Source organism: Nipponia nippon, unplaced genomic scaffold (genome assembly GCF_047370975.1).
Source record: "Nipponia nippon isolate SJK-2023a ecotype South Korea unplaced genomic scaffold, ASM4737097v1 scaffold_8, whole genome shotgun sequence".
NCBI lineage: Eukaryota > Metazoa > Chordata > Aves > Pelecaniformes > Threskiornithidae > Nipponia > Nipponia nippon.
The window spans coordinates 640,619-666,502 of record NW_028262402.1 but is presented as its reverse complement, the minus strand read 5'-3'; the positions used below and the strand labels follow the sequence as shown (position 1 = coordinate 666,502).

Genomic DNA, 25,884 nt, shown 5'->3' with positions numbered 1-25,884 from the left:
GATACATACTTCAACCAAGCTGGTCAACTTCTCTATCCCAGCTGCTCTCCCACTTGCTCACAAAGCTGCAGCAGCTCACTGGCTCGCCAAGCTCGTTCTGGCAGCTGCAGGGTAAAAAAAAAATCATAGGGGAAGCTTTGTTTTTCCTGCAGGAACTCAGACGTTCCTTCTGCCTGAAGTCTTGTAGTGTATTACTAGGCTAGTCTATTGCTCTTGGGCATAGCAGCCCATTATATTGTGAATTGCACGGTGGGGACTGTACCTTTTTTGGCATTTCCCAGGGGAGACAGCTGCTGTGGAGCAGGGGGAGAATCCCAGCACCTGCACAAAAACCTTGCAGCTGGTTAAGAGATACAGATCTACTTCAAACTGATAAATAAAGCGGGAACCCTGTCCGTCTGATGATATTTGCAGATGTGTTCATGTTTTTCTACAAAGATGGGCAGAGATGAAGATATTAAGCCTAAGTATTAAAATTTTACTTTAAACGTGGATTATCTAAAATATTACTTCAGTCTTAGCTGGAGCTAGGCCTGCACGGGGTATGTATTTTTATGTATTTTACATATGTAAATGTTACCTGCATTACAAAAGTTTACATACACTTTACACCCACCCACGGAGAACGGCGCGGGAACACGGGCGGCGGGCGGGTATCGGTGGAGGACACCCCCTTCGGGGGACGGGGCTGCCGCCATTAGGCGACGCCTCCGCCGGTGCCCGCCGCTGGCGGGAGGCCCAGCCCACGGCCTCCTCCCGGCGCCCGGAAGAGCTTGTGGCGAGGCGGCACCGCCTCCCGCGGCCACCTGGGCGGTGGCACCCATCTCTGGTGCGGGTAGGGGCGCTGGCGTCAGGCACCTCAGCGGCACCATGGCAACGGCGGCCATGTCGAGCGAGGGCAAGCGGCAGGCCGAGGAGCGTCCATGACGGGTGAGGGCGAAATGGCCGCCGGAAAGGGGCGGCCGCCGTCTGCTCAGCCACAAATGGGATTGGACCGCCGCCGGCGGCCGTGGCTTCCGGTGGGTCGGAGGAAGGCGGCGGCCGAGGCAGCGGCTGGTTTTGGGGCGCGTATGGGGGTCTGTGGGGCGGCCGGGCCGGGCCAGGTGCTTGGGGAGGGCCGGGCCGGGAGGTGGGGGTGCGGGGGAAGCGGGGGATCCGGGGCGGAGGCACTGTACACCCGCGAAGAAAGGGATGGGCCTAAGGGACAGTACGTGTGGGGCTGTCGTGGCGAGCGGTGGTCGGTGTGGGGCTGCCTGGAGATACGGGCGAGGCAGCGAGGGGTGCGGGGCTCTCGGTGCCCGGGAGCAGCGCTGGAGTGCCCGGAGGTGCGCAGCAGGGCTGTCCAGCTGTGGGCGGTGGTGGTGGTCGGTGGTGCGGGAGGCTCCCGGGTGTGCGTGGGGTCGGTGGCAGAGCGTGGGGTCCCCCGCTGGGCGTGGGAGACGGGAGCACGTCGCTGGGTGCTTGCGGGTGAAGTTGCTCCCTACGTGTGCCTGGGGAGTCAGTGGGGGTTTGCAGTGGGTTTCTTGCTCTGCATGGAGAGGAGTCTCTGGTGGGCGATGCGGAGCTTTATGTACCCTATGTGGGGTGGCGTCTCTGGGGGAAATCTCTGGGATTTTAATGGGTGGCTGGGACAGGTTTTTGGGGAGCTCCAAAGGGCTGTGGATTATATGAACAAAAAATTAAAGTGTGGAGGGTGGCTGGTGTGTGTAGGAAGCTGAATGGGGAGCTCTGAAAGGTGCCACGAGTGTATGTGTGTGAAAGGGCCCAGACGCGGCTGGTGGGTGTGGGTTGTAGATAAGTGGCTAAGTGTTGGGCCTGGGGAAGTTTGCTATCTGCAGGTGATTGATGGTGGCCAGCGTAGATGACTTTTGGCCAGTGGTAGGTGTGGGGGGTGCCCAGTGGAGGTGTATTTTGGTCTGTGTGTAAGAGGCTTTTAACCATAAGAGGGGGATTAAGACGAAGCTGAGTCCCTAGTAGGGGAGGACAGTCAATCTTTGATAAGTCAGTGTGATCTGTCTGGGGAGAGCAGACTGTGCATAGCCTGGCGCTGAGGGTAAGGTTGAGTTCCTAAAGGAAAGAGAGGGTCTGTGGTCATGAAAACTTAGTGGGCCAGGTCCTAGGGTACAGTATGTGAGGAAGTGAGTAGTGGGAGAGGGGGAGCTAGAGCTGGGAGGGATGGTGTTGGGAGGCAATGGAAGAAATGGTTTGTCCGTGGACAAAAAATGTGAAAGGCAATAGTCACTGGTGGCTCACTGGACTGACAGATAGCAGATGTTTTTAGTGACAGCTGTTTCCCCCATCCCCTCCAGTGGCCTAGTCATTGTAGCTAAAATCGATGCCTGCTGAATTCTGTTGCTAAAAGGAGGAAAACGGTTAAGTTGTGGAAGTTGTCTTTGTTTATTTTTAAATTTTGAGATGTACTTAATACTTATGTTAAAAGGCAGGTTACAGGAACACTATATTTGCTGTTTCAGTAACTCATTTAGAAGTAATTTTTATATTATTTTGCGTATGGTGAAGGGCAGTGCCAAGCTAAAATGCTTGTTAAATGATAAGATTTGGCAAAGCAGTGTACCAGCTTAATATTAAAAATACAGTAGCCTTATTACTTTCAGGAGAACTGCTCAAGTAAAGCAAATACGTAAGAACTGGCAGGTTCAGTTTGTAACCCTTAGTTTAACTGTAAATGCCATTATGGATTTAAATGGAACAATACAAATCTTACTTGTATGGTCTGCATTTAATTTTCTTCTGGGTTTCATTTAGTTCAGAGGTAGAGATCTGTGAATTGAGTTGGCACAGCATCAGTGAATATGGGAGAAGAATGCTGCTTGTATCTAGTGAAGATCTAATCGGTTTTGTTTTCCATCACTGGCTGCTATATTTGTTTTGGAAACCCTTTAAGTAGATATTTGTTATTTTGCTAAATAATATTTTAGGGAACTGCAAGAAATACTGTTCAAACATAAGAAAAAACTATTTTAATGCTGCGGATCATCAAGTGCTGGCATAGGTTGCCCAGAGTCATTGCAGAGTTTCTATCTCTGGAGATACTTGAAAGCTGACTGGACAAGGCCCTTGGCAACCTGCACTGGCTGACCCTGCTTTATTCAGGAACACTGAGCAGATGATCTGCAGAGATCGCTTGCAGCCTCAACTATTTTGTGATTCTCTAACTAGTAGTCAAGAGCTTTTCAGATTGCATTGACTTGGGGATAAATACTCTTCAAACATGTCTGTGACTCTTCTGATACACAGGAAAACTCTTCAAAAGGGTCTTTACAAACCTTGGCTCAGAATTGTTGTTTGGTTCCATTGGGTTTGTAAGATCTCTATGTAAGCGCTTACAGGGCTCATCTTCAAGGTGTTGCTGCCCTCAGCTTTAACTGACTTTGAATGTTGATAGAATAAGAACAATTTGGTTGGTATGAAGTGAACTGGTGCCACATATACGCAGTCCTCATTGCCTATTAAAGTCTAACCCAGATCATTTTTGTTAATACAGAGAGAGATAAAAAAAGCAGAGGCTGAACCTGCATGAAGATTTTTTTCCAAAGAGCGTGATAAGGTACAGTGCTTCCATCTTAACATGACAGAGCAGTGGATTTTTTTCCCATCAACTTGCTGTTTGCAGTGCTAATCTAGTGCTAATCTAGTGGCAGAACTAGTTTTCCAAAACTTTGAGTTATGTGGTCTGTACTGTGTTGGGCAGCTTATTACCATGACATATCAGTATGTTAAAAATCGTAAATTGAGTTGATTGTGTGGGTGTGTGTTTGCCGTTTTTTTTTCAGTAGTGTTCTTTAATGTTCAGGAGGAACTTTGAGAAGGCGGGAGTCTATATGCTTCGGCCACCATGTCTGGAATTGGCAATAAACGGACGGCTGGAGAGCCTGGCCCTTCTGCACCTCCAGAGAAGAAGGCGGGGGTTGAAGATTCAGGGACCACAGTGGAGACCATTAAGCTTGGTGGCGTTTCTTCAACGGTGTGTCTTCCTTGCACACCTTGCTTTTTTTTTCATCTGGAAATAAAAATATCTTTCTGCCTTCTGTATGAGCCCAGTGATCTGGCTCGTGTGCCCTGTGCCCTGACTTGTGCCTCTGCGCAGGAGGAGATGGACATCCGGACCCTACAGACGAAGAACCGGAAACTAGCAGAGATGCTGGACCAGCGGCAAGCCATTGAAGATGAGCTACGGGAGCACATTGAGAAGCTGGAGCGTCGGCAGGCCACTGATGATGCCTCTCTGCTGATTATCAATCGATACTGGAATCAGGTTAGTAACACGCTTTGTTATTTTATATACACTGTTCTCTTGTCTTTTGTTCTGTTCCATTGCACTCCTTCTATTCACATTCATTCTTTGTCTTGTCTTCCCTGTCCCATCGTTCAGTTTGATGAAAATATCCGCATCATCCTTAAACGCTTCGACCTGGACCAAGGTCTTGGAGACCTTTTGTCTGAAAGAAAAGCGCTGGTGGTACCAGAACCTGAACCAGACTCAGACAGTAATCAGGAGCGCAAAGATGAGAGGGAACGAGGTGAGGCACCTGGCTGGGGACAGTGGAAAAGATGGATTTCAGCTGTGGACAATGTTGATGTCCCCTTCTAAAGGGTGACAGAGGCTCTCTGATTGTGAAGACTAGCAATGTGTTGCCTGCAGGAGCACATTTACTTTTTCGCACTTCTTTCTGTTCCCAGGTGAAGGACTGGAGCCAGCATTCTCCTTCCTAGCCACGCTAGCCAGCAGCACCAGTGAGGAGATAGAATCTCAGCTGCAGGAGCGTGTAGAGTCCTCCCGCCGTGCCGTTGCCCAGATTGTGACGATGTATGACAAGCTGCAGGAGAAAGTAGATGTGCTGTCCCACAAGCTGAATAGTGGAGGTATGACCAAGGTGGCTGATCCCTGGGTGTTACTCAAGAATCTTAATATACCCCCAGCTTAGACATGATTTTGCATTGTAAGCATTAAGGCCTAGTCCTTCTCATGCTTATTTATTTTCCAAAATAAATTTGCTTAGCTTTCCAAGCTCTCAATAAGCAAAACCTCTAGTAAAGACTAGGACTATATACTAGAAGTGTATTATAACTGCCTCTAAATTTGAATGCTGAGAACTCTGCCCAGTGTGTTGGTCTAAGGAAAAGCTTGTTGCTGCCAGTAGTGTGTTCATGCACCTGAGAAGTTACAGATTGCAGTGGAACCCTATCACTCAGCTGTGCTCAGCCAGTGTGTAAAAGGCTTCATGCTTACAAGTGAAGGAAATGAAATCAGTATTGCAAACTGATGTTGGACTCCTTCTCACTTGCAGTTTAGTAAAAGGTGTAGGAATAACCAGCTTCTCTGAGTTTTGAGCAAAATGGTAGCCATCTAATGTCTTGGTATGCCTATTATAGCTGTCAGTTTTGAACACAAAGCAGACTTCTGCAAAAGAAAGCCAAATGACTAGCTTCTGAAAATTAATGCAGCAAATTCAATTTACACTCAGATGACTCTGAAAAACTTCATTAGGTTAAGGTTAGAATTTTAATATTTTGAATGAAAATTTATATGGAATATTAACTCATCCTTGGTTTGCCTTCTGTCCAGAGTGTTCTATATGCTCTGATCAGGGAGCTTTGGCAAGTGTAGCATTCGTGTGGTAACGCATTACTGTCCTTAGTTGGCAGTCTTAAACTCTGTAGTAGCATTGGCATTAGTGCAATGTGAGCCTGTACTCAGTTGCTGTAATTGTCATCTGGTATGTTGGCTCAAGCCACCTGTTGTAGCAGGTTTACGCATGAATTTTATCTGCGTTAGGGTGTCACTGGGTTACAAGGGCATGTTCTGTGTTGCTGATACTGACACAGTTGGAATGATCTCTGACATTAAGGGATGGTAACTGACAGTCAGAAATGTGTAGTATGTTAAACTTCACAGCCTTTTGCTTAGTGAATGCAAGTCAAAGCTCTGTGTGACTTGAGATCAGACCCTCAGGAACCATCTGCTGGAGAGATACAGTAAGCAGAAATTAAAACCAGAAATTCCCTTTTCTGTTTTCTTTTTTTCTCTTTGCTGTTTAAGAATTAAAAACAGTCTTCCTTGATTTCTGTTAATTTCCTTCTCTTTGTGCATCTTTCAGATATTTCATTGATGGAAGAAGCAGTCCTGGAGCTTAATACCTACCTCTCACATGAAAACGGACGGCTGCAAGAGCTGGCTGATGTTCTTCAGGAGAAGCACCGAATCATGTCCCAGGAGGTATAAAAAGGAGAGAGAAAGAAACCTGCTTTGGCGTCCTGCTTAGAATAATTTCTGTTTACCATAGTTTGGAAAGCAGGTTATTGCCTTGGAGAGGGACAGGAGCAACACGGTTTGAAAGTTGCCTTCTGAAAAAAGGTTATGGAAAGGCTTGTTGTTGTGGAGAACTGTACATAGGTTTTCTGTGTAATTCGGGTTCATTTGCATGTTACGTCACTGAATGAAGAGTATCACCAAACCAGTGAGTTGAATGGATTTAGTTTGAAAAGGAAACAGAGCAGAGGAAGTGGTAAGGTGATGCTAAGGTGGTTGTGTAAACATCTGAGACACTTGTCGTTTCAAATTCCTTGGTTTCTTTGGGTCATGTATGAAAGTGTAACAACATTAATTACAAGATGATACCCGTCATTAGGGAATTCACATTATTGACAGTATTTGTTTTGGAGGTTTCAGTTCCTTTTAAAAGCTGTGTTAACGCTGGCCTTGCTCAGTGTTAGACCACCAAGCACTTCAGTGGTCTGTAGAGTAGATGAACATATGGATTGAAAAGATTAAAAAAAACAATGCCTTTGAATAAGCTGAGGTGGCTGTCTCTGTACTCTGCCAGGTATTACCAGCTTCTTGCTCTTTCTCCATTTTCAGTTTTGTCTTGCTTTCATTACTGTGTTGGGGTTCAGCCAGTGTAAAATTCAGGACAGTTCATTGAGTAGTCTGTTGCCACAGCAAAAGATGGGTGGAAAGCACATGAATCCAGGGTATGATGAATAAGAGAAAAATTAATTCTGAGCAGTCTCAGAAAATGTTGATTCTATTCAATATGCTGGCTGAAACACTCTTTTGATTGCAGTTCTCCAAGCTGCAAGAGAGAGTGGAGACAGCAGAATCTCGGGTGTCTGTTCTGGAGACTATGATTGATGACCTTCAGTGGGATATTGACAAGATACGCAAGAGGGAGCAGAGGCTCAACCGGCACTTAGCAGATGTTCTGGAACGAGTAAGCACCATCCTCTTTGCCAGGAAACCAGAGAAATGGGCATAGTTTTGAGATGTGTGACATCATCTTATGGCACTTTGCTGTGAGAAGTGAGACTCTGTAGTGTGCCATCTTTGGTCTTGAATATGCTGTATCAATGGTCTTGGCATTTAATTGGGTATTGATGAAATCTGTTGCCTTTTTTGTAGGTAAATTCCAAAGGCTACAAGGTATATGGAGCTGGGAGCAGCCTCTATGGGGGCACAATCACCATTAATGCCCGCAAGGTAATGTCAGAGGCTTGGTTGTGGGCAAGGGGAAGAGTAAAGTAAGGAGAGCTTGTGCGTAGGGCCACAGATTTAGATACCTCCTTTGCCACAAATCTGGTGGCTTTGAGCAAGCCGTTTTGTCTGTGTACAAGTTTTTCCTACTTACGAAAAAGACCTGATGGAAGTAGACTCTATCTTACTTGGTAATGTTACCTGACTGTTCAGTCTGTAATTTCTGTTACTGTATAAACAGTTACTTAATTAGTACCCTCGGTAGATACATTAACAGTAGGATTTACAAGCAGTTTATCCCCACCAGTTTGAGGAGATGAATGCAGAGCTGGAAGAGAATAAAGAGCTTGCTGGGAATCGCCTCAATGAGTTGGAGGAACTACGTCAGGATCTTGAGGAAGTAACAACACAGAATGAAAAACTCAAGGTGAGACATCTGTACCTGTTTGAGGATGAAGGTGTTCTGTGTGGTTGGTTGCCCTCTGTCTTGCTGTACCATGTCTCCCGAAAACCTCATTAATACTATTCTATTCTGTGCTTGCTCTTTATCTGGGTTGTGTTTTGTACAAGATAAAATTTAGCATGTTTGTGTGACTTAGACTTGCAGTTCAGTGCATTGGTGACACCATGTGGTCATCATTGGAAATTGTAGTGGTTTCTTATTTCCTGTTTTCCATTCTGATCTATTCAGTACATTTCAATGATGTCTAGTTAAAATTAATTGCACCTCTTTACAAGTATTGACCCCTCTTCCACCTTCCCTCTACCCTGTGCAAGTGGACACAGAGAACTGAAAAAATTGGCGAACTTGTGTAGGAGAGCTACAGTGTGGTAGAACGGATAGATAGGAAACAGCATATGAGTTTCTTACGTCTTAAAGGTGGTAATACAAAAAGCTGTGACTCTCTAGTAGATAATTATGATACAAAGAATAATCTAAATTTTATCTTAGTGATCTGTTAGCCTGTTATAAGAAATATCTGAGCTGATAACCTAAGTTTCAGAGATGAGATTCCAGAAACTTGTCTTGAGGCACGTCTAAATTCTGTTTATCCACAGGAGTTTATTTTGAGAGAAACACCATTTGGCTTACAACTTTCTTTTTCTCTTAATTAGTGTTAAGCTGTATGTGTGTATATATGTGTCTGTTTCACTGCTGGTAGTCACAATCATTTGCTAACTTTTTTTTGTAAGGAAAATTCAGATTCTGTACTTCTGCTTTCTTTCATTTCTCTTCCTTTCAATCATTATGTCTCTTATTGGTAGAAAGCTATCATAATGTCTACATGCACATGTATGTTCTCTAGTTTTCTATCATACTTTTCTGTGTGTCCATCTTTATTGATTTAGGTGACTATAGTTTCACAGTAAATCCATTGGAAAGGTGTGTCATGTTTTTGAAGTTAATATGTTTGAGAGAAACTATTGCAGAACCTGAGAATCCAAAACTCTTGTCATGTGACTGTGCAAGAGAAACAGGCTAGTGCATACAGAGAAAGCACAGGCTTTTTAAACTGATACTGAATCATATCACTTGCATCTGCTTCACAGCAATGCTATTAAAGTCCTACTTTTGTCTTTGCTTGTGGTAGCATGATTCACTGTTCTCCTACCTTGCAAAATAGATACCAAAGACAAGGAGATAATTTTTCTTTCAGTGGCATTTTCTTGTTGTGTCCTGACTAGGTTGAGCTGCGACGAGCAGTGGAAGAGGCTGTGAAGGAGACCCCAGAATATCGCTGCATGCAGTCCCAGTTTTCTGTTTTGTATAATGAGAGTCTCCAGCTGAAGGCGCATCTTGATGAGGCCCGCACTCTGCTTCACGGCACGCGCACCACACACCAGCGCCAGGTGGAACTAATCGAGGTAGCATGTCTCCATGAGACTAGGGAATATTGTCATCTTATTGACCATCGCTGCTGGGTCTGGGTGGCTCTGGGAATGCCAGGGAAATTTATCTTCCTGGAAATAATTAATCTGTTCTGGTAACTCATGTTGATGAGGTGAGATACTCCAGGGTCACAGTACCAAGTTCTGTCCCCTTCTTACTCCTCAGAGGGACGAGGTCAGCCTTCACAAGAAACTACGTACAGAGGTGATTCAGCTGGAGGACACCCTAGCACAAGTCCGCAAAGAATATGAAATGTTGAGGATAGAGTTTGAACAGACACTTGCTGCCAATGAGCAAGCAGGTATGGAGTTTTTCTGCTGTGCTTAAAAACATACAAACAACACCTTCCCCCCCTCAACGCCTAGTAGAGGCTGCATTGCAGTAAAACACCTGGTTTGATTCTTTGTCTGTTATTGTAAAATACTTGTTCTAGCAGGTTCTCTGTCTCAAAAACCAAAGCTTTTCACATGTTTTATGGGAGGCCAGTTCCATGTTATCTGACTTCCTTTTAGATGCTGCAACATACATACATTTTGCTAATAATTTGGTTTATGACGGAGTATTTTGCGTTATTAAAAATTACTTTTGGGGGGGGATTCATTTAGAAGTCTGGAATGACAGCCTGGATAGGAAACCAGTAACTTTCAAATTTCATCAAAGGAAATAAAGAAGTTGCTTCTAAAGTAGCATTTAAATCATAGGGATTTTTTGTAGCATGACACATTTCCCTTAGGAACATGGGGAGAAAGGTAATGTTAAGGGAAAATTAGGACTGGGAATTTGCAAGGACTTAGTTGCATGACTTTTCTGCAAATGTGTTGTGTTGCTCTGTTGTGTGGCAGAATGTTAATAGTCTTAATTTGGTTCTTTGTCATTGTCACTTAGCTTGTACTCCATCTCCATTAAAGTCCTCGCAGAAGGTTGGCAAAAGTATGGTCTGTTACAGTTGTGTTTCTGTTTTTGTAGGCCCAATTAATCGGGAGATGCGTCATCTCATCAGCAGCCTCCAAAATCACAACCACCAGCTGAAGGGAGAGGTGTTAAGATACAAGCGCAAACTGAGGGAGGCCCAATCTGACTTGAGCAAGGTATCAGAATAGGAAATGCCAGAAAAGAGCAGAAAGTGCTTAGGAGAACCGGGAATGCTGTCACCCTTACCTGCAATATCAGCCTTTCTGATAAGGCATGCAGAATACAATGTAATTTTTGATGGAGCTCTACACTCTACTGCTTCCACTTACCAAATCAGTGGTCTTCCTTTGTAGCTGTATAGTGGTCCATGAAAGTAGCAATTATGGAGGGGGCATGCAAGCATGGATCTGAGAAGACAAGGGAAGGGGGAAATTCTGGCTAAGAACTTAATGGTTTGTTTTCTTCTTGTGTTTTCTTTCTTGCTGTGCCACAACAGATCCGCTCTCGCAGTGGTAGTGCTCTCTTACAGTCCCAGTCCAGCACTGAAGACACAAAGGAGGAACCTCCAGAGATCAAGCAGGAACCTGATGATCCTTCTGCCCAAGTGTCTGTCCCCAAGGCTGCTTCTGAAGATATTAATGAAATGAAGGCCAGGCGAGATGAAGAGGAACGGGAGCGAGAGAGACGGGAGAGGGAGAGGGAACGAGAGAAGGAAAAAGAGAAAGAGAGAGAGCGAGAGAAAGAGAAAGAAAAGGAAAAGGAACGAGAGCGGGAAAAGCAGAAGCAGAAGGAATCTGAGAAGGAGAGAGAGTCCAAAGAGAAAGAGAAAGGGAAGCATGAAGATGGAAGAAAGAAGGAGGCTGAAGTGATCAAGCAACTGAAGGCTGAACTCAAGTAAGAGTAGTTGTCCCTCCCTTTCCTACTTGAGTAGTGCCCAAACTGGGGTGTTTGTGTGAGATGACTTGTAGCTTGCTCTTATGAGATTAGCTTCACTGAAGTAAAGTGAGAGGTTTCTGGCACCCTCTATATCTGATTGTGATTTGGACAATGCAGTAACATTTCTCCAGTGGCAGCCTAAAGCAGGAATTTCCAAACCAGGTACTTCACGGTGTGGATCAAGTAATCTTTATTTGTTGCTGTCATAACAATTGTGTAAAGCCTTACAGCAGCAGGCTATTAATAAAGGGCACAGTAGTCTTCCCTGTCTTGGATCAGTACCAAAGCAGAGATGGATAGTTTGTTGCTTACTGTTAGGGTACATGTTTCCTCTCCACCACACTTCTCTTGGCTTTTCAACCCATGTGCCTGAACATGTTTCTTTTCAGCTGCCAGCCTGTACTCCTTGGCTATTTTATGCTACCAGGGTAAGATGAGCCACGGATGACTCCATATGCATACCATGTGGGAGATGGAGAGAATATTGCTCTGACTCTCATGCTGGATATGTAATGGCATAGCTTTCCTGCTGTGTTCTCACCGTTGTCTATTTCCCTGTCTCCAGGAAGGCACAGGAGAGCCAGAAGGAGATGAAGCTGTTGCTAGATATGTACCGCTCTGCCCCCAAAGAGCAGAGAGACAAAGTGCAGCTGATGGCAGCTGAGAAGAAGGCAAAAGCTGAGGTAAATCTCATTTCTCTTCCCTTTTTCTATTTAGCGTGTTACTTACTTCTTTTTGGATGCCTTACACCTGAATTGTGTTGTTTTTGTCTTCAAAGCTGGAGATTGTTCCTCTTCTCATCTTTGTCACTTAAAAGAGAGATTGGAATGGTCTGGAGATGAACAGGGAGATTTTGGGATGTCCTCCTCTGGGAAAGGATGATCCCTTTGCCCAGGCTGAGGGACATGGCTCCGGCATTATCAGTTGGAGATTCAGCTGGTAGCAAAGCTGAGCACATGTCCCAGAGACATACACACACAGAGGACACTGACACGGCCAGTCAGGCTGGCACAGACAAGGTGCTGCCTTCAGCAGCATGTACATACAGGACTCATAAGCATAGACAGACAAGTCCCCTTCCTCCTCTTCAGGCGGTAGAGATAGAATGTCACTAGTGCAGGCACATGCACAACAATCTTTATGTTCACAACCACACGCACATTTGCAGATCCCTCAAGTACCAGCATGGCCCCTGTAGCTAGGACTTATTCCATGCAGCACAGATACACATGGGGTAGAGAGTTAGATTACACAGAGATAGTTAAGAAAATATTTAATAAGAAGATACAGGAATATAGGACAGGCTGCAATGATCATGCACAGGGCTGAGCTCGCCAAGTGTGTACTGACTGCCCTAATTTTACATGTGACTGGCTCCTACACGTGATTCCCTTCTCTGTCTAACCCCAATTTGTTCATCCTTGCTCTCCCTTCCCCTGCATGTCCCTCCTGGGTTTGTACAGCTCTATTCCCACGGCCCTCCCAGTCCAGGATCCACCCCTGGTTTACAGTCTTTATCAGTTGCAAAGTCCAGGTTGATCTTCCTGGAAGTGGTGCCTGTAGTTTCTTGGTAGCCTATCAGCTATTGTGACTGGGGAGGTTTATTTCTTGGTTTTGTCTCCATGTTTGTTTTGTCAGGTCTGTGTCTCTATGTATTTTGTTTCTGGTTTCCTCCTTCCTCACCCTCCCCACCCCGCCTTAGTTTCCCAGTCAACAGGCTCCACAGTCAGATAACCTTGCTGGAATAAACATTCTCACATTCTCACATGCTTTCATCAATTAGTGTGACTGACCAGGTTTGGGTCTCATCACTGCCTCCCTTGCAATTTGTCTGTCAGGTTTATGTCTCTGTGTGTTTTGTTTATGGCTGCTTCGTTTTCTTATTGTCCCTCTTTGTATTGATAAAGGTCCTTGACCAGATGCCCTTAAAGGAGCAGATGCTCTTTGTCCACATACCCTTACATATACAACTAAAAGAGACTAATGTTCCTACTCTGATAAAAGATACTATGGAATTTTCAAAGGTTTTGAAATCAAGATCTTGGGCTTACAGCCTGTCTAAATGGTCCATCTCCTAGTGGATGAACACTGTCCTGTTGAGATGAGATTCCTCCCCCCTCCCCCCCGATGCTTTGAAGGGAGTTTCTGCAATGTTTCAGAGAATTGTGGGGAAAATAAGCTGTTTAACAATGTTCAGGCCACATTCTTGAGTTTAGTGTTGTTTCTGTTTTGTCCATGCTGTAGTTGGAAGAACTGAGGCAGAGGGTGAAAGAACTGGAAGACAAGGAGAAAAAGGAGAGTAAAAAGATGGCTGATGAGGATGCCCTCCGCAAGATCCGAGCAGTGGAGGAACAAATTGAGTATTTACAGAAGAAACTAGCCATGGCTAAGCAGGTGAGAAGTTTCTGATGAGTTCTGTCTTGGCTGGAGCACCTGGGAAAGAACTGCCTTCAGGTTACAGCCAGGAAGATTACCTGAGAGAAGGAATTTCTGTCTCTGCATGTGCCAGAGATGCGAGTTTTGTCGCTGTTTATTGAAGGGGAAAAAGCCAACCAGCCAAAAAAAAAACAATAATCAAAAAAACCCCATAACATCAGAGTGTCACAAAGCTCATGGCAGGGGGTGGTGTGGAATGTTTAATTATTTGTGGCCTAGGTGGAGAGCACAGAGGAGAGATGGCTGTATCAGCCTTTAGGGGAGGATGTTACAATTTCTTTTTAAAAGTATTATCAGTTCATGTAATTAATACATGTGCATGGTACCGTGACATACCTTCTTCCACAAAAAAGGGCTTAATCTAATGATAAGAGAGCAGGACCACCTCAGTTGGGGAGAGGCAAGCCAGTGACTTGGCATGTACTTTTTTCACAATTCAGATTCTTTTCCTTGTAGTACAGAACTGTTCTATCTTGTCATTTACTCCTTTAACACTGAAGTGGCCTAAGTGAGTTTACGGGGCTTGGCAGCCTGTTGGTTGGAAGCTGTTGAGTTGTCCACGTGTAGAATTCTTGCCCTAGCGTATATGACAGCTATGCAGCTAGCTGCCTGAAGTTGGGAGTTGGTTTCTGCCCAGCTCTGGCAGTGACTGTGTCACAGCTGATTTTGCTAGCAGACAAGCCACAGTCTGTGAATGCTCGTGGAGATGACCATCTCTTTTCTACACCTTCTAATTCAGGGCTTCTCTGCTGTGGTGCAGACTTCTAGGGAGCACTTTTTTCTGGTTGCTGGGAAGAAACTGTTCTTTGATACTGAGACATCTTCCTTCATCTGTGTTAGGTTTGGTGTCTCTGAGTAAAATGTTCAGGGTCATTGTAGGGGGTACAGGAGACAGTTTTGCCAGAGCCTGTGATTCTTTTGCAGGAGGAGGAGGCCCTGCTGTCAGAAATGGATGTCACAGGCCAGGCCTTTGAAGACATGCAGGAGCAGAATATCCGCCTGATGCAGCAGCTGCGGGAGAAGGATGATGCCAACTTCAAGCTGATGTCAGAACGCATCAAGTCCAACCAGATCCACAAGCTGCTGAAAGAGGAGAAGGAGGAGCTGGCTGACCAAGTTTTGACACTGAAGACACAGGTAACCTGGGAGAAAGAGAGAGGACAACAGAACTGATGGAGGAAGGTGGAGGTGTTGTGGGTTAACTCTGGTAGGCAGCTAAGCTCCACGCAGCTGCTTGCTTGCTTCCCCACAGTGGAATGGGGGAGAGAATCAAAAGGGCAAAAGCAAGAAAACTGGTGGGTTGAGATAAAGACAGTTCAAGAGTTAAAGGAAAGCTGTGCGCACAAGCAAAGCAAAAAAAGGAATTCATTCACTACTTCCCGTGGCAGGCAGGTGTTCAGCCATTTCCAGGAAAGCAGGGCTCCATCACGCGTAATTGTTACTTGGGAAGACAAACACCATAACTCTAAACATCCCCCTGCTTCATCCTTTCGACTAGCTTTTACTGCTGAGCACAGTGTCATATGGTATGGAATGTCTTTTCGGTTAGTTGGGGTCAGCTGTCCCAACTGTGTCCCATCCCAGCTTCTTGTGCACCCTCAACCCACTTGCTGGTGGGCAGCATGAGACACAGAAGGTCTTGATGCTTAGTAAGTGCTGTTCAGCAATAGCTAAAACAGTAGTGTGTTATTGACGCTGTTTTGGTCCCAGATCCAAAATACAGCACCATATGAGCTGCTATGAAAAGAATTAACTGTATCCCTGCCAAAATCAGTACAGGAGGGAATGTTCCCCTAATCAACCTAGGTATGGTGCATCAGACTTCAAAGGGACCCATCTTAGTAAGAAACAGAGACTGTTGTATGAGCATAGAATGTCCTACAGGTTCATTGCTATGGAGAGCAGGAGGGGGAAGGAAAGCAGGAAGTAATTTTCCTGTCATAATGGTACTTCTACATATATAGTCTGCCATCCTTGGAACCAAGGTAGAACTGTTCACTGCCTTGCAGTAATTCTCTAAGCCACCTTCCAAAAAATAAGACACTTCTGTTGAGAGTATTTGACTGCTAAGTTTTAAAGCATTCACTGGAGAGGTCTGGATACAGCTCTTAAGACTGCTAGTTTAGGGAGAAAAAGGCAAACTGAAGAGGTGCTCCTTGGTGATGGGAAGGCAGGGATAGTTTTAGCATGCAGCTTTAATCACAACTCTGAAGACCTGCAGAGCATGCATTTCAGTCCTTCTGTACTTCCTCTCACCCTTTCCAAGGTGGATGCCCAGCTGCAGGTTGTACGTAAGCTAGAGGAGAAGGAACACTTACTGCAAAGCAGTATTGGAACAGGTGAGAAAGAACTAGGTCTCCGAACACAGGCCCTGGAAATGAACAAACGCAAGGTGAGTGATTGCTTGATTTCCTTTTGGATTGTAAGATGGAGTTGTTGTCTTGTGGGAAGCATAGAAGGCTCCTAGCTCTCGTTGGTACTACAGAACCTGATATTCCCTATTTTTGGACCAGAATGCTGAGGAGTCCTGAAGAGACTTCTGATTAAAGTATTGAAGACTGATGTTTCCTTTGATAAGGAGAAGCAGATCATAGGTGTTTCTGTGAAAGTCTGAGTAGGGAGCTGAAGTAAGGTGCCTTTAAAAGGAAACCTATTGTGAAAGAAAAGGCAGCAGCCAGATGAAGTTAACTGGGGTCAAAGCTTTTATAGGAAAGATGTGGTAAGTAAAAGGAAAATATGGCTGGGGAATGTTAAGACCTTCAACAAATGTCAAAGATCAATAAAGTAGGTCTGTTATGAGTAAAATAAGACTAAGTCTCATGGTTGATGCTGCCTTTGTTAAATCTTTAGTAGAAATGCAGAAAGACATGAAAACAGACAGAAAGGAAAGCAGAAATACCACTGTGAAGAGCAGATGGAGGGGGAATTCAACACAATCACTTGTGTTTAATATCACAATCTGTGGTATTGAGGGAACTTGGCTAATAGATTCATTAGTGCAGAGACAGTTAGAAAGTAGTAGGAGAACTGGTGAAGAGAGAAAATGATTAAAAAATAAACACTTAACTTGCAGTTCTGTCTAGTTCAGCTATAGAACTGCCTCTAAACAATTTAGTAGAGAAAATGTAGAAGGTGGAAGGCTGAAAATTCTTGAACAAGAAGAGAATTGTGTGGTCATTAGTGTTTTTCTAAGTGACATGCATTGTAGTGTGACGGGGTTGGCTCTACTGAGGAGGAATGTTCAGAATGATTAGAACTTGTTAACAATAAGATATTACGCTATTGAAGTACTGTTTAGGGAGTAATTCCAGTTATTCCATTTGGAAGTACCAAAATTAGATTGAAAAAATAGATCTCCAGCAGCCCAAGGAGTATTCTGTGAGCAGTCTTGGATTGCCAGGCAGAGGAAATAGAAATCACTAGAGCGCTTTTTGCATGTTTGTTACTTCTGTACTGGTTTTCTCTTTCAGGCCATGGATGCAGCCCAGCTTGCGGATGATCTGAAAACCCAGCTAGAGCTGGCTCAGAAGAAGTTACATGACTTCCAGGATGAGATTGTGGAAAACAGAGTAACTAGAGAGAAAGAGATGTTCAACTTCAAAAGGGCTGAGGTATATACCTCATGCACAGTCCTCCGATATCTGTCTGCTTTGGTGTCTGTCTCTTTGTACATTGAGCTTGGAGTGGGTTCCAATTACACTACTTTTTTTGGCGTCCAGTTTCACTTTGATTTCAGCTTCATCAGATCTTGGGTCTTTCACGTTTTGTCTACTGATAACTGACAATACATGTGGCACCAGATGATAATGTAATCCGTCATAAATCTGTTGGACTATCAGGGATGAAAGTATGGGTGGAGTGACTTAGCCAGGTGCACTGCTGGGTGGTGCTAGTTCTCTTTGGTTCCTGAAGAAGCTGTGAACAGAGAATATACTGCACATTTATTTGGTATCTTGTTTTTATGCAGGAAGATATTTCTAGATTACGCAGGAAGCTGGAGACCACTAAGAAGCCTGACATGGTTCCCAACTGTGATGAGATATTGATGGAAGAAATCAAGGATTACAAGGTGAGTAGCTATCTCTATCAACTTCCTTCTTTAACTCTACTTTAGTCAAAAGGCTGTATAGTCATCTTTTCAGTATTTGACATCTCTTTTCTGTACTCTGGCATTGTAGACCTATCTTGCATTGAAGAAACCACCTTCTCCTTATGAGGAATGGAAGGAGCTTCATCTTCAGTCATTTTTTAACATACCTAGTGCAATGCAGTGGGTCCTCACTATAATGTTTCTGTCTTTCAGGCCCGCCTGACCTGCCCATGCTGTAACATGCGCAAAAAGGATGCTGTGCTCACAAAGTGCTTTCATGTCTTCTGTTTCGAGTGTGTGAAAACACGCTATGACACCCGGCAGCGTAAGTGCCCCAAGTGCAATGCTGCCTTCGGTGCCAACGACTTCCATAGGATCTACATCGGTTGATTCTTTCCACTGGAGTGATGGAAAGTTGCCGCTTACGCTGACCTCAAGGCCTCCCTCACTTTCTGTGATTGTCACCTTTGGGGCAGTCAGTGCTTCTTCAGCTGATCTGCAGTCTCTCTTCTGGGAAGTGTGTGGTTAGGGTATGGAAAGAAACAGATTCTGGATCTTGATTCCTTTCTTGTCCCTTTTCTTTTATTCTTGCCCTCAGTTTTTGTGGATTCTTTGTGCCTGAGAGGACATTCCTCATCCATCACTTTCACACTGCCAAGTTGGGAACATCTAACTGAAGTCCTGCCTTGATGGGATGGAAGCTGTTTATGGTGCAGCAGAGATAAATGAGGCCTTTATTTGAGGAGTTTGCTTTGGATGTTAATTATTAAATCCCATCAAGGTATGGTAGTGTTTCTGAGAGTGAATAGTTTCCCAGATAAAGGGCCAAATAACAAATTAATGGGTACATCTGTAAAGTTCAGTGGAGTGACTCCTTAGACATGTATCTTCCTGAGTCAGGGCAAGAATCTGTGAAGGCTGGTGCATTAGTAAACATCCTTCCTACCCCCAGAAGCAAATGCACATCTTAGTATCCAGAAGAGGAGGAAGATAAGATGTTGGAGAATCTTTGAAAATAGCATTCCACTGATGAATCCTGGTTGATGTGGACATCTTCCCCTAGGCTGAGGCATTGTTGTCATTGTCCTTAGTTTCCAGGAAAGAATTTGTAGGAGTTACTTTGTTGCAACTTTGCCACAAAGATTAATCTTGTAATGCACAAAATCTAATAAAAGCTGTTGTCTGGGTTATTTCTCTGTTTCTCTTGCCTCTGGTAGTATCTATCTGTGCTCCTGTCCTTTGTCGAGTTATTGGAAACATTTTTCACAAGCTTTAAGCTTCTAAAGTAGAGAGATGTAATTTCTTCCTTCCTCTGTTTTCAAAAAATGGTTAATGAAAACAACCTTTGTCCTTTTGGCTGTATTTTCACTACCTTATTCCTGACACAACAGAAGGGCCAAGATGCTGGATTATTTATGCAGTCTTTTTTTCATGGCTGCTGGGAATTTTGTGAAAGGCATAGGTTATAGTCTCTATGCTCCCTGTAGTGCAAGGCTGTATTTGAAGTCTGCTCCTAAAATCAAAATGCACCATCATTTATTTACAACATTCCTTCATAGAGCACAGTGTTTTTCCTGTAGACTTAATTTTCTTGGAAGGTGCAACTGTCAGAGGTTTGTCTCATCTGTGTACCTTCCCTGAATCATAAAATTTCTATTACCTTCATGTATTCACTGTAGAAAATGATAGAAACAATAGTAAAGTGAAAGCAACCAATTGCAGACTGTCTTACAGTATGCATTATTATTTTTATCTTTCTGAAAACATTCAGAAAATATGAATTAAACATTGTAAATTATTAGGAATCCTCAAAAGTGAGAAGGAACACATGGCCCTATCTTTGCCAGGGGAAGCTGGAATGCTGAGAGTTTGTGGTATGGCTTAAGTTCTCTTAGAGCGTGTGTAGAAGCAGAACCCTCGCTGCTTTCACTGGAAGTTGCTCCCTGAATTAGTTTGTGAGGTGAAGTTGCTTGTTGGTGACCCTGGTCCTAGTTTTGATAAACAAACATTGTCTGGATTTTGTTTGCTGTAACAGCAGACTTCCTTTTACAGCTGTGAACAACAATCTGAATTAAACAGTTCTTGTAGAGGTGCAAAACTGCTTTGCCCTTTCCCAGTCATTAAGTCACATCACCTTTCTACTGAAAATCAAGCTTGAAACTTCTGTGTTTCTGGCAATGTCTGGTCATGGTAGGAAACAAACATTTGAAACAGTCTGGATTTGTTTCACAGATGAGGTCTGGAAACTCCTATTTTCTCCCTCACCAAGAAAAAAGCATTTCTTATTTAAAAAAAAAATATTTTAGTTTAAGCTCAGGAAGTCCTTGAAGCTCGTTCTGGAAGTGACGAAATTTCTCTCTGGGCTTATAATTCAAACATGAAGAAACAGTGAAAGTTTTAGATGGTCTGTTTTGACTTGCCAGAATGAGTGGAAAGAATTAAAAGTTTGTCAAGACTAGAAGTGTTTTGGGGTGAAAGAAGGGAAGGGGTGACAAGTACTCATTATCAAAAATCTGTCTAAATTTAGTATCTGAGTAATTCAGAGTAATTAAGTGTAAACAAAGAAAAAGCCTCTCTAGCCCTAATAATATGTGTGTATGTACATATATATATATGAGTGGTTTTGCAAGAGTTCAGTTTAAATCTTTATGCCTAATCACTAGGATTTTGAAAGAGCATTGTTATCACAAAGCAGCCTATAAACATCACAACTGCATATCATGGGTGGAATAAATTAACGTGGAATGATGAACTGAAAGGTAGGGGTGAGGTTTTTTGGGTTGGGTTTTCAGTGGAGTGTTTTTTGTTTTTTTTCTTGGTTTTTTTTTTTTTTTTAATATCCAAAATAGCAGATGGATCAGACTGAAATAAAGCTGCAAAGTCTGGAACTGGTCTTTGATTTTCCTTCTTGCCACCCATCTTGCACAGGGCGTAAGAATCTCAGGACTAGCTGAGGCCAGTTGATGTCAGTAGTGTGACTCTGTGTCAAGTAAGAGACTCATCGCCTGTGTTCTTATTTGATCCAGAACCCATCTGTTGTTCTTCAAATCTGTCAGTTGAAGTTATTTTCTTCTTGTGATAACTGAAGCTGGAAAAGTATTTGAACTGACTGCTGTCCTGTAAATCTCCTGCCCTCCTCTTCCATAAGATTAAGCTAGTCCTAAGGATAGTGTGGCGTTCCCAGTCCACTGGCTGTGACCTGCTGGTAAGCAATGACCTTTGCTTTCTCCCTTGCAGGCTTTGCTTCCTTACATGATGCTAAATGTGTCCAGGGCTCTCTGGAATCCAGTCAAGATTAAATCCTTGAGGAATTTAAGTTCTTCCCTTGGTCCGAGGCAGCAGGAATTCAATGTGAGGCCCAACAATATGGACAGGCCAGAACCATCTACAGTCTCCAGCGCATCTTCTTGTCATAGCCAGTCCTCTCCCTGCTTATGCAGTCTGCAGGCATTGACATGCGTGTGACACTCCCCATCCCATAGAAGCTACGGCAATCTTTTTTTCTGTCTCCTATGGGATCAGGCTGGAGCAATAGTTGAATAAGAAAATAGCATGCCAAAACGTGTCTCTGTTAGGCAGCAATAACTTGGATCTTCTCCCAAAAGGCTTCTAGTTGGTGCTGCAGTAATTTGGAGCAATCCCTATTCTGCATTTGCCATGGGAGTAGCCCCTAAGGCACCCACCAGAAATACAGATTTTTGCTTAATTATTAGGTGGTTGACATTTTTTTCACTTAAATTTTTGCTTTTAAGTGAAGAGTGATTTGTTGAAAGATTGGGTGTTTGGATTGGAACTTTAAACTACAACATACATTTTTGTTGAAGGTATCATTAGCACTTCCAATTACTTTTACTTTAAAAAAAAAAATCTTTTCCTGGGCTCATGCACGTAGAGATAAGGACATAACAAACTGTTGATAAACATACTGATAAAATTGGGCTGAAGTATTTCTTTCCTAGTGTTTGTCTCGTAATAATGAAAAGAGCAGTGTTCATCTGTTCTAACCAAATGATGTTGAAGGTTGTAAGGTACTGGATGCTACACAAATAAAAAGGTCTTCCTAAAAAGCTGATTATCTAAATGAGGGAGGGAGGGCAAGGGAAGGCAACAAAAGCAACCAAAGTGACTTGCTCCTAGTAACCTAGCTTGTCATGAGCAAGGAAAGAAGGGATACCCTATGTCTTTCAGACCTACGTTATGTGCAGGGCTCTGGATCCCACTTTCCTGTTTTATGTCCTAATTACTCTTTCCTGTGTTACTGATTGTGTTGGAAGAAGCAGACACACTTGCTGCCCAAAAGCAGAGGCCAAGGACTGAGCAGGGAATAGAATTTGAGCTCCTCTTGATGAGGCTAATTAGTCTGGGTATTGCTGCTATCAGCTTTTAGCAGAGCTTTTCATTTGCAAGTGTTTTTCAAAGGTTAAAGGTGTAAAAAGGTAGAATGTCTTTTTCAACCCCCAAAATACAGTTTCAGATCTGCCTGTAGCCTTTAAACCCTGCCTGGTGAGAACATCACCCCTGGCAGCATTCATGCAGGTGGCTGGAGATACAGGGAGGGTAAAAATTACTTTGGTGACATATCTGGGAGACCGGAGTTAATTCTGACAGTGTTACAAATGTTCTTTTTCTCTGTAATGAGGCATGTGTTGGGAAGTAGGGTTAAAAATTCATAGAAATCCTGTTTAAATAACACAGTCAGTTGGGTTGATGCAGTATTTATTCAGACGCTGAACAGCTTACCCTTCTTTCCCCTCTATTCATCATCCAGGGGGGAGGGAACTCCACTCAGTACATTGCCTTTGAAACCACAACTCTCATTCTCCTTCACAGTGAGCCCTGGTCCACAGGGGGACTTTGGTGACTCCCTTTGACTTTGGTGGGAGCGTGGTGTCAGAATAAATCATGGACCAGAGCCCCTTTATGTCACTTTGGCTGTGAGAAAAAACCTCATTGTCAACTGAAGACAGAGAATATTAAGGGAGTAGTTTCACATGGGTAAATACTTCATCTTCAGCCGTCAATCCTGATTTACAGTACTGCCACCCCTCCCTTCCCCTCATTGTTGCTCTGTGCCACCATGAACCCATCCCCTCGCATCTGCCGGTGCAGCTGTTTGCATGGCTTCTCTCTGGGTGGGAGTGGAAGCCAAACCTGGGCTCAGAAGCAGACAGAGGTGGTCGTTTGCTTTTTGCCAAGTTATTTTTAAGCTGGGTGAATTCCTTTATCACAGTCACAGAGCAGCCACATCTGCATTTGTGCTGACAGAGCTGAGGGAATGGTGTGTACTGGGATTGCCACCAAGAATTTGTCTCGTGAAACCACAGCCTGTGCCAGGAGGGAAGGGATTGCCAACACAGAACCAGCACCTGGTGTAATCAGGCAACCATAAGGAGCCTTAGCATGAACGGAGACTAGACCCATAGATATCACAACAAAAACATACCAACAAGGGACATGCTTCCAGTGGGCAGTTTAAATTTCTTTTTTTTTTTTTTTCCTTTTTTTGAATTAATGCACAGAAAGGGTTAAAAAAGTGGGAACCTCACTGTACTGTAAAGCGGAGGAACCAGGAACTCTTGCTGTTCGGTTGCTCCTTGTTTCTCCAGTCCCTTGAGAATGGCTGATGTTTGCCAGGAGAATGAGAAACTTGTTATGAAAGGAGGAGGACTCAGGAGGGTGGCAGTGGCTGTGGGCTGCTGCAATTCTGCTCTCATGAAGAGCATATTGCCTGCTTTATTTTTGCACCTCTTTCTGGCATTACAAAAGTGTGTTACAAATTTTACAGAGGAAGGGGAGAAAGGAAGAAAAGGGGAAAGGGCCAAGGTATGCTGGCCTAGGGCTCTGCAGTCCTGTTTGTCCTCTGATACTCTTCCAGCTCTGATTTCCTGTCCATAGCGAGTTGCAGCTCCTGCTTGATGATTTCGATCTGCTTCTCCAGCTCTGTAAGCTCTTGCATCACTGAGGTCCTAGCAATATTGAGGGACTCTGCTTTCCCGTTGGTCGTTAAAGAAGCCGGAGTGTCTCTCCTCACCTGGGGCAGGGGGATGTCTTGGTGCTGTCGGATCGTCACCTCATTTTGCCCTTCATTGGTGCAGATATACTTTTTCCGGTGACAGTTGCCCAGATTGGCTGTATTCCACACAGCATGCTGGCTGTTCCCGACATGGGACCTGAACAGAGATGTAAGGGTTAATATGAAATCAGTGCCTGCTCTTGTGTGTACGCAACCCTCCCCTGTGAGCTATCCTACTCAAAAAATATGATGCTTCTGGTATGAATTACATAGAACTATTATTCCTTTATTCTTGTAACTGTTTTTCTTGAGAAGCACAAATAATGAACTTAAATGGCCAATTTTTGTGATTAAACCATAGCAGAGACTAGAATAGAATCCTAAAATTCATCTTTCCCAAAACTTATTTTTTGTTAGTTATGAAATTACAGTCCTCTCAACTCCAGCTCAGGAAAATGCGAGTCATTCTCCAAAGCTTTCTGAAAGCTTTTGTCGTTGCAATGTCCTAAGTTCATTACAGTGTTAGTCCTTTGTGTGTTAGTACTCTGTGCTAGCTTGGGCATTTGCTCCCTTGGAGGAGCAAAGAGGCTGCCTAGAGCTGGTGTGGAGAGATGAATGGGGAAGTATGCCCTTCAGACTTGAAGTCTTGTGGAGTAGCTGCTTGCACTTTGGGGGATGGACATGATGAAATGTATTCAAACCTTGCAGTGTACAGACATGAGCTTCATGACAAAATAAGCAGAATTTGGAGCTTTCATGTTGGTGGAGAAATTCCCACTTGGGAACTTCCAAATGCTTCGATGTTTTCCTGCAGAAAAGTCTTTCAAAAATATTTTGATTCCAGAGAATCTTTTCCCTCTTTCTCGGGAACTTCACTCTGCAGCCCTCCCAAATCAAAGGGTCTTCCAGGGTTTCCTCCTGAATAGAGGAGCACCCTGTGGCCTCTGCTCTCCAACTAGAGCATAAGGAAGCACAGAGTTTGCTGTTGTGGGAGAGGAGCTTGGCTTTCCTACCTGCTTTACCTTTTTGGATAGATCTGTATGCGTTCATTTTATAAACTGCAGTTGAAACTCTAAAGTAGTTGCTCTTAAAACTGCTCCATCATAGAGATCTGTGGGTATCCTTGGACAAAATGCCTATTAATGTGAGCTACCAATCAGCAGGTTAGGGAAAAGGATTAACCTTTCAGGATTGGGATTGCTGAAAACAGTTGGTTTAGAGAAGGAGTCTGAAGCTGGGACTAGATACTTTTCTCACCTGCCTGCAGAGAAGGAAGTTGGAAAGTGGAAATTTCTTTAGAGGAGGTGGGGATCAGGAGTGTTTTCAAAAAGATGGGATGGCAGAGTGCAGGAGGGGAGGCTTTAGGCAGGAGTGGCAGCACCAGCCTGCGTCACTCTGGAGGGCTCAGGGAACCCCAGTGGGGACGTGTATGTAGGGTTGTTTATTTTTGTGTAGATCAGTGATTTTCTCATACTTCAAACTAAAACACAGGAAGACTCTCAGGTCTTGTGCTAAACTGGATGTGTGTTTTGTCATGCAACTATGTCACTCCCTTGCAGAGATGAAAACAAACACATACCTTTTAAGCACGTTTCAGACAGAGAATAGGATTAGCCTGGACAAGTAGAAACTGGCAAAGCATTTCCAGAGCCAAGAGCAGAAGGCCACCATGCTGCATTTCCACACAGTGGTCTAGACAAAAAAGGTCACCTAGCAAAGAGCAGAACTACTGACACGGGGCTGGGGTGCCCAAAGCTGCCTCCCTGCTATGTAGCTCTGCAGAGCCTGTGGTCCTCAGGGTCCTAGGCAGCCCGTGCGACCAACTTGCCTTGGAGCAGAAGTACACGTCTCAGAGAAGCTGCAGCCCTTTGTTTTGTAAATATTTCTTAGAGTCATATTATTAATCCGTAATTTCTGATACATTTTTTTTTTCCTCTCACAAATCAAGACACAGCTTTTTGATAAATGTTAGTAACTGACATAGCTTCTGCTGCTACTGGCAGTGGTGCTTTTGTCTGGGCAGGTGGTTTTAACAAATGCCAGAGTCCACAGTTAACACTCAAGTTTCGTCAAGTAAATTAAACCCTTCACAGTTTGGTCACTTGATGCTAGGC

The 25,884-nt window shown here is 44.0% G+C and overlaps 2 protein-coding genes across 9 annotated transcripts in view; one reads left to right on the top strand and one right to left on the bottom strand.

Moving 5' to 3' along the window:
* Window positions 1-790: 790 nt before the first annotated feature.
* Window positions 791-18,947, top strand: RNF20 (ring finger protein 20). 8 transcript variants are annotated; one of them, XM_087742634.1, is made up of 21 exons: window positions 791-930; window positions 3,506-3,568; window positions 3,831-3,985; window positions 4,109-4,276; window positions 4,394-4,541; window positions 4,702-4,884; window positions 6,120-6,238; window positions 7,086-7,232; window positions 7,421-7,498; window positions 7,800-7,919; window positions 9,179-9,358; window positions 9,549-9,684; window positions 10,350-10,471; window positions 10,792-11,189; window positions 11,797-11,914; window positions 13,476-13,625; window positions 14,592-14,804; window positions 15,934-16,059; window positions 17,138-17,278; window positions 17,635-17,736; window positions 17,971-18,947. In XM_087742634.1, exons 3-21 carry the CDS (start codon window positions 3,857-3,859, stop codon window positions 18,145-18,147), a joined length of 2,955 nt encoding a protein of 984 aa, XP_087598760.1. In that variant the 5' UTR covers window positions 791-930; window positions 3,506-3,568; window positions 3,831-3,856; the 3' UTR covers window positions 18,148-18,947. The 8 variants fall into 8 exon arrangements, with proteins under 8 accessions (XP_087598760.1, XP_087598756.1, XP_087598761.1 ...); XM_087742630.1 differs by having other exon boundaries at window positions 3,815-3,985; XM_087742635.1 differs by having other exon boundaries at window positions 872-1,019.
* Window positions 18,948-22,456: 3,509 nt separating this feature from the next.
* Window positions 22,457-25,884, bottom strand: part of GRIN3A (glutamate ionotropic receptor NMDA type subunit 3A) — a 73,710-nt gene continuing 70,282 nt past the window's right edge. Inside the window, exon 9 of the mRNA XM_009473205.2 lies at window positions 22,457-23,927. Coding sequence (XP_009471480.2) covers window positions 23,591-23,927 — 337 coding nt within the window. The 3' untranslated portion in view covers window positions 22,457-23,590. The remainder of the gene's footprint in view (window positions 23,928-25,884) is intronic.

What these genes read in the sequence shown, in the direction of transcription:
- RNF20 (XM_087742634.1), top strand. Translation starts at nt 3,857, where the DNA reads ATGTCTGGAATTGGCAATAAACGGACGGCTGGAGAGCCTGGCCCTTCT. An exon ending in ACCGAATCATGTCCCAGGAG is followed by an intron (nt 6,239 to 7,085) that starts GTATAAAAAGGA and finishes TTTTGATTGCAG; the next exon opens with TTCTCCAAGCTGCAAGAGAG. An exon ending in CACAGAATGAAAAACTCAAG is followed by an intron (nt 7,920 to 9,178) that starts GTGAGACATCTG and finishes TGTCCTGACTAG; the next exon opens with GTTGAGCTGCGACGAGCAGT.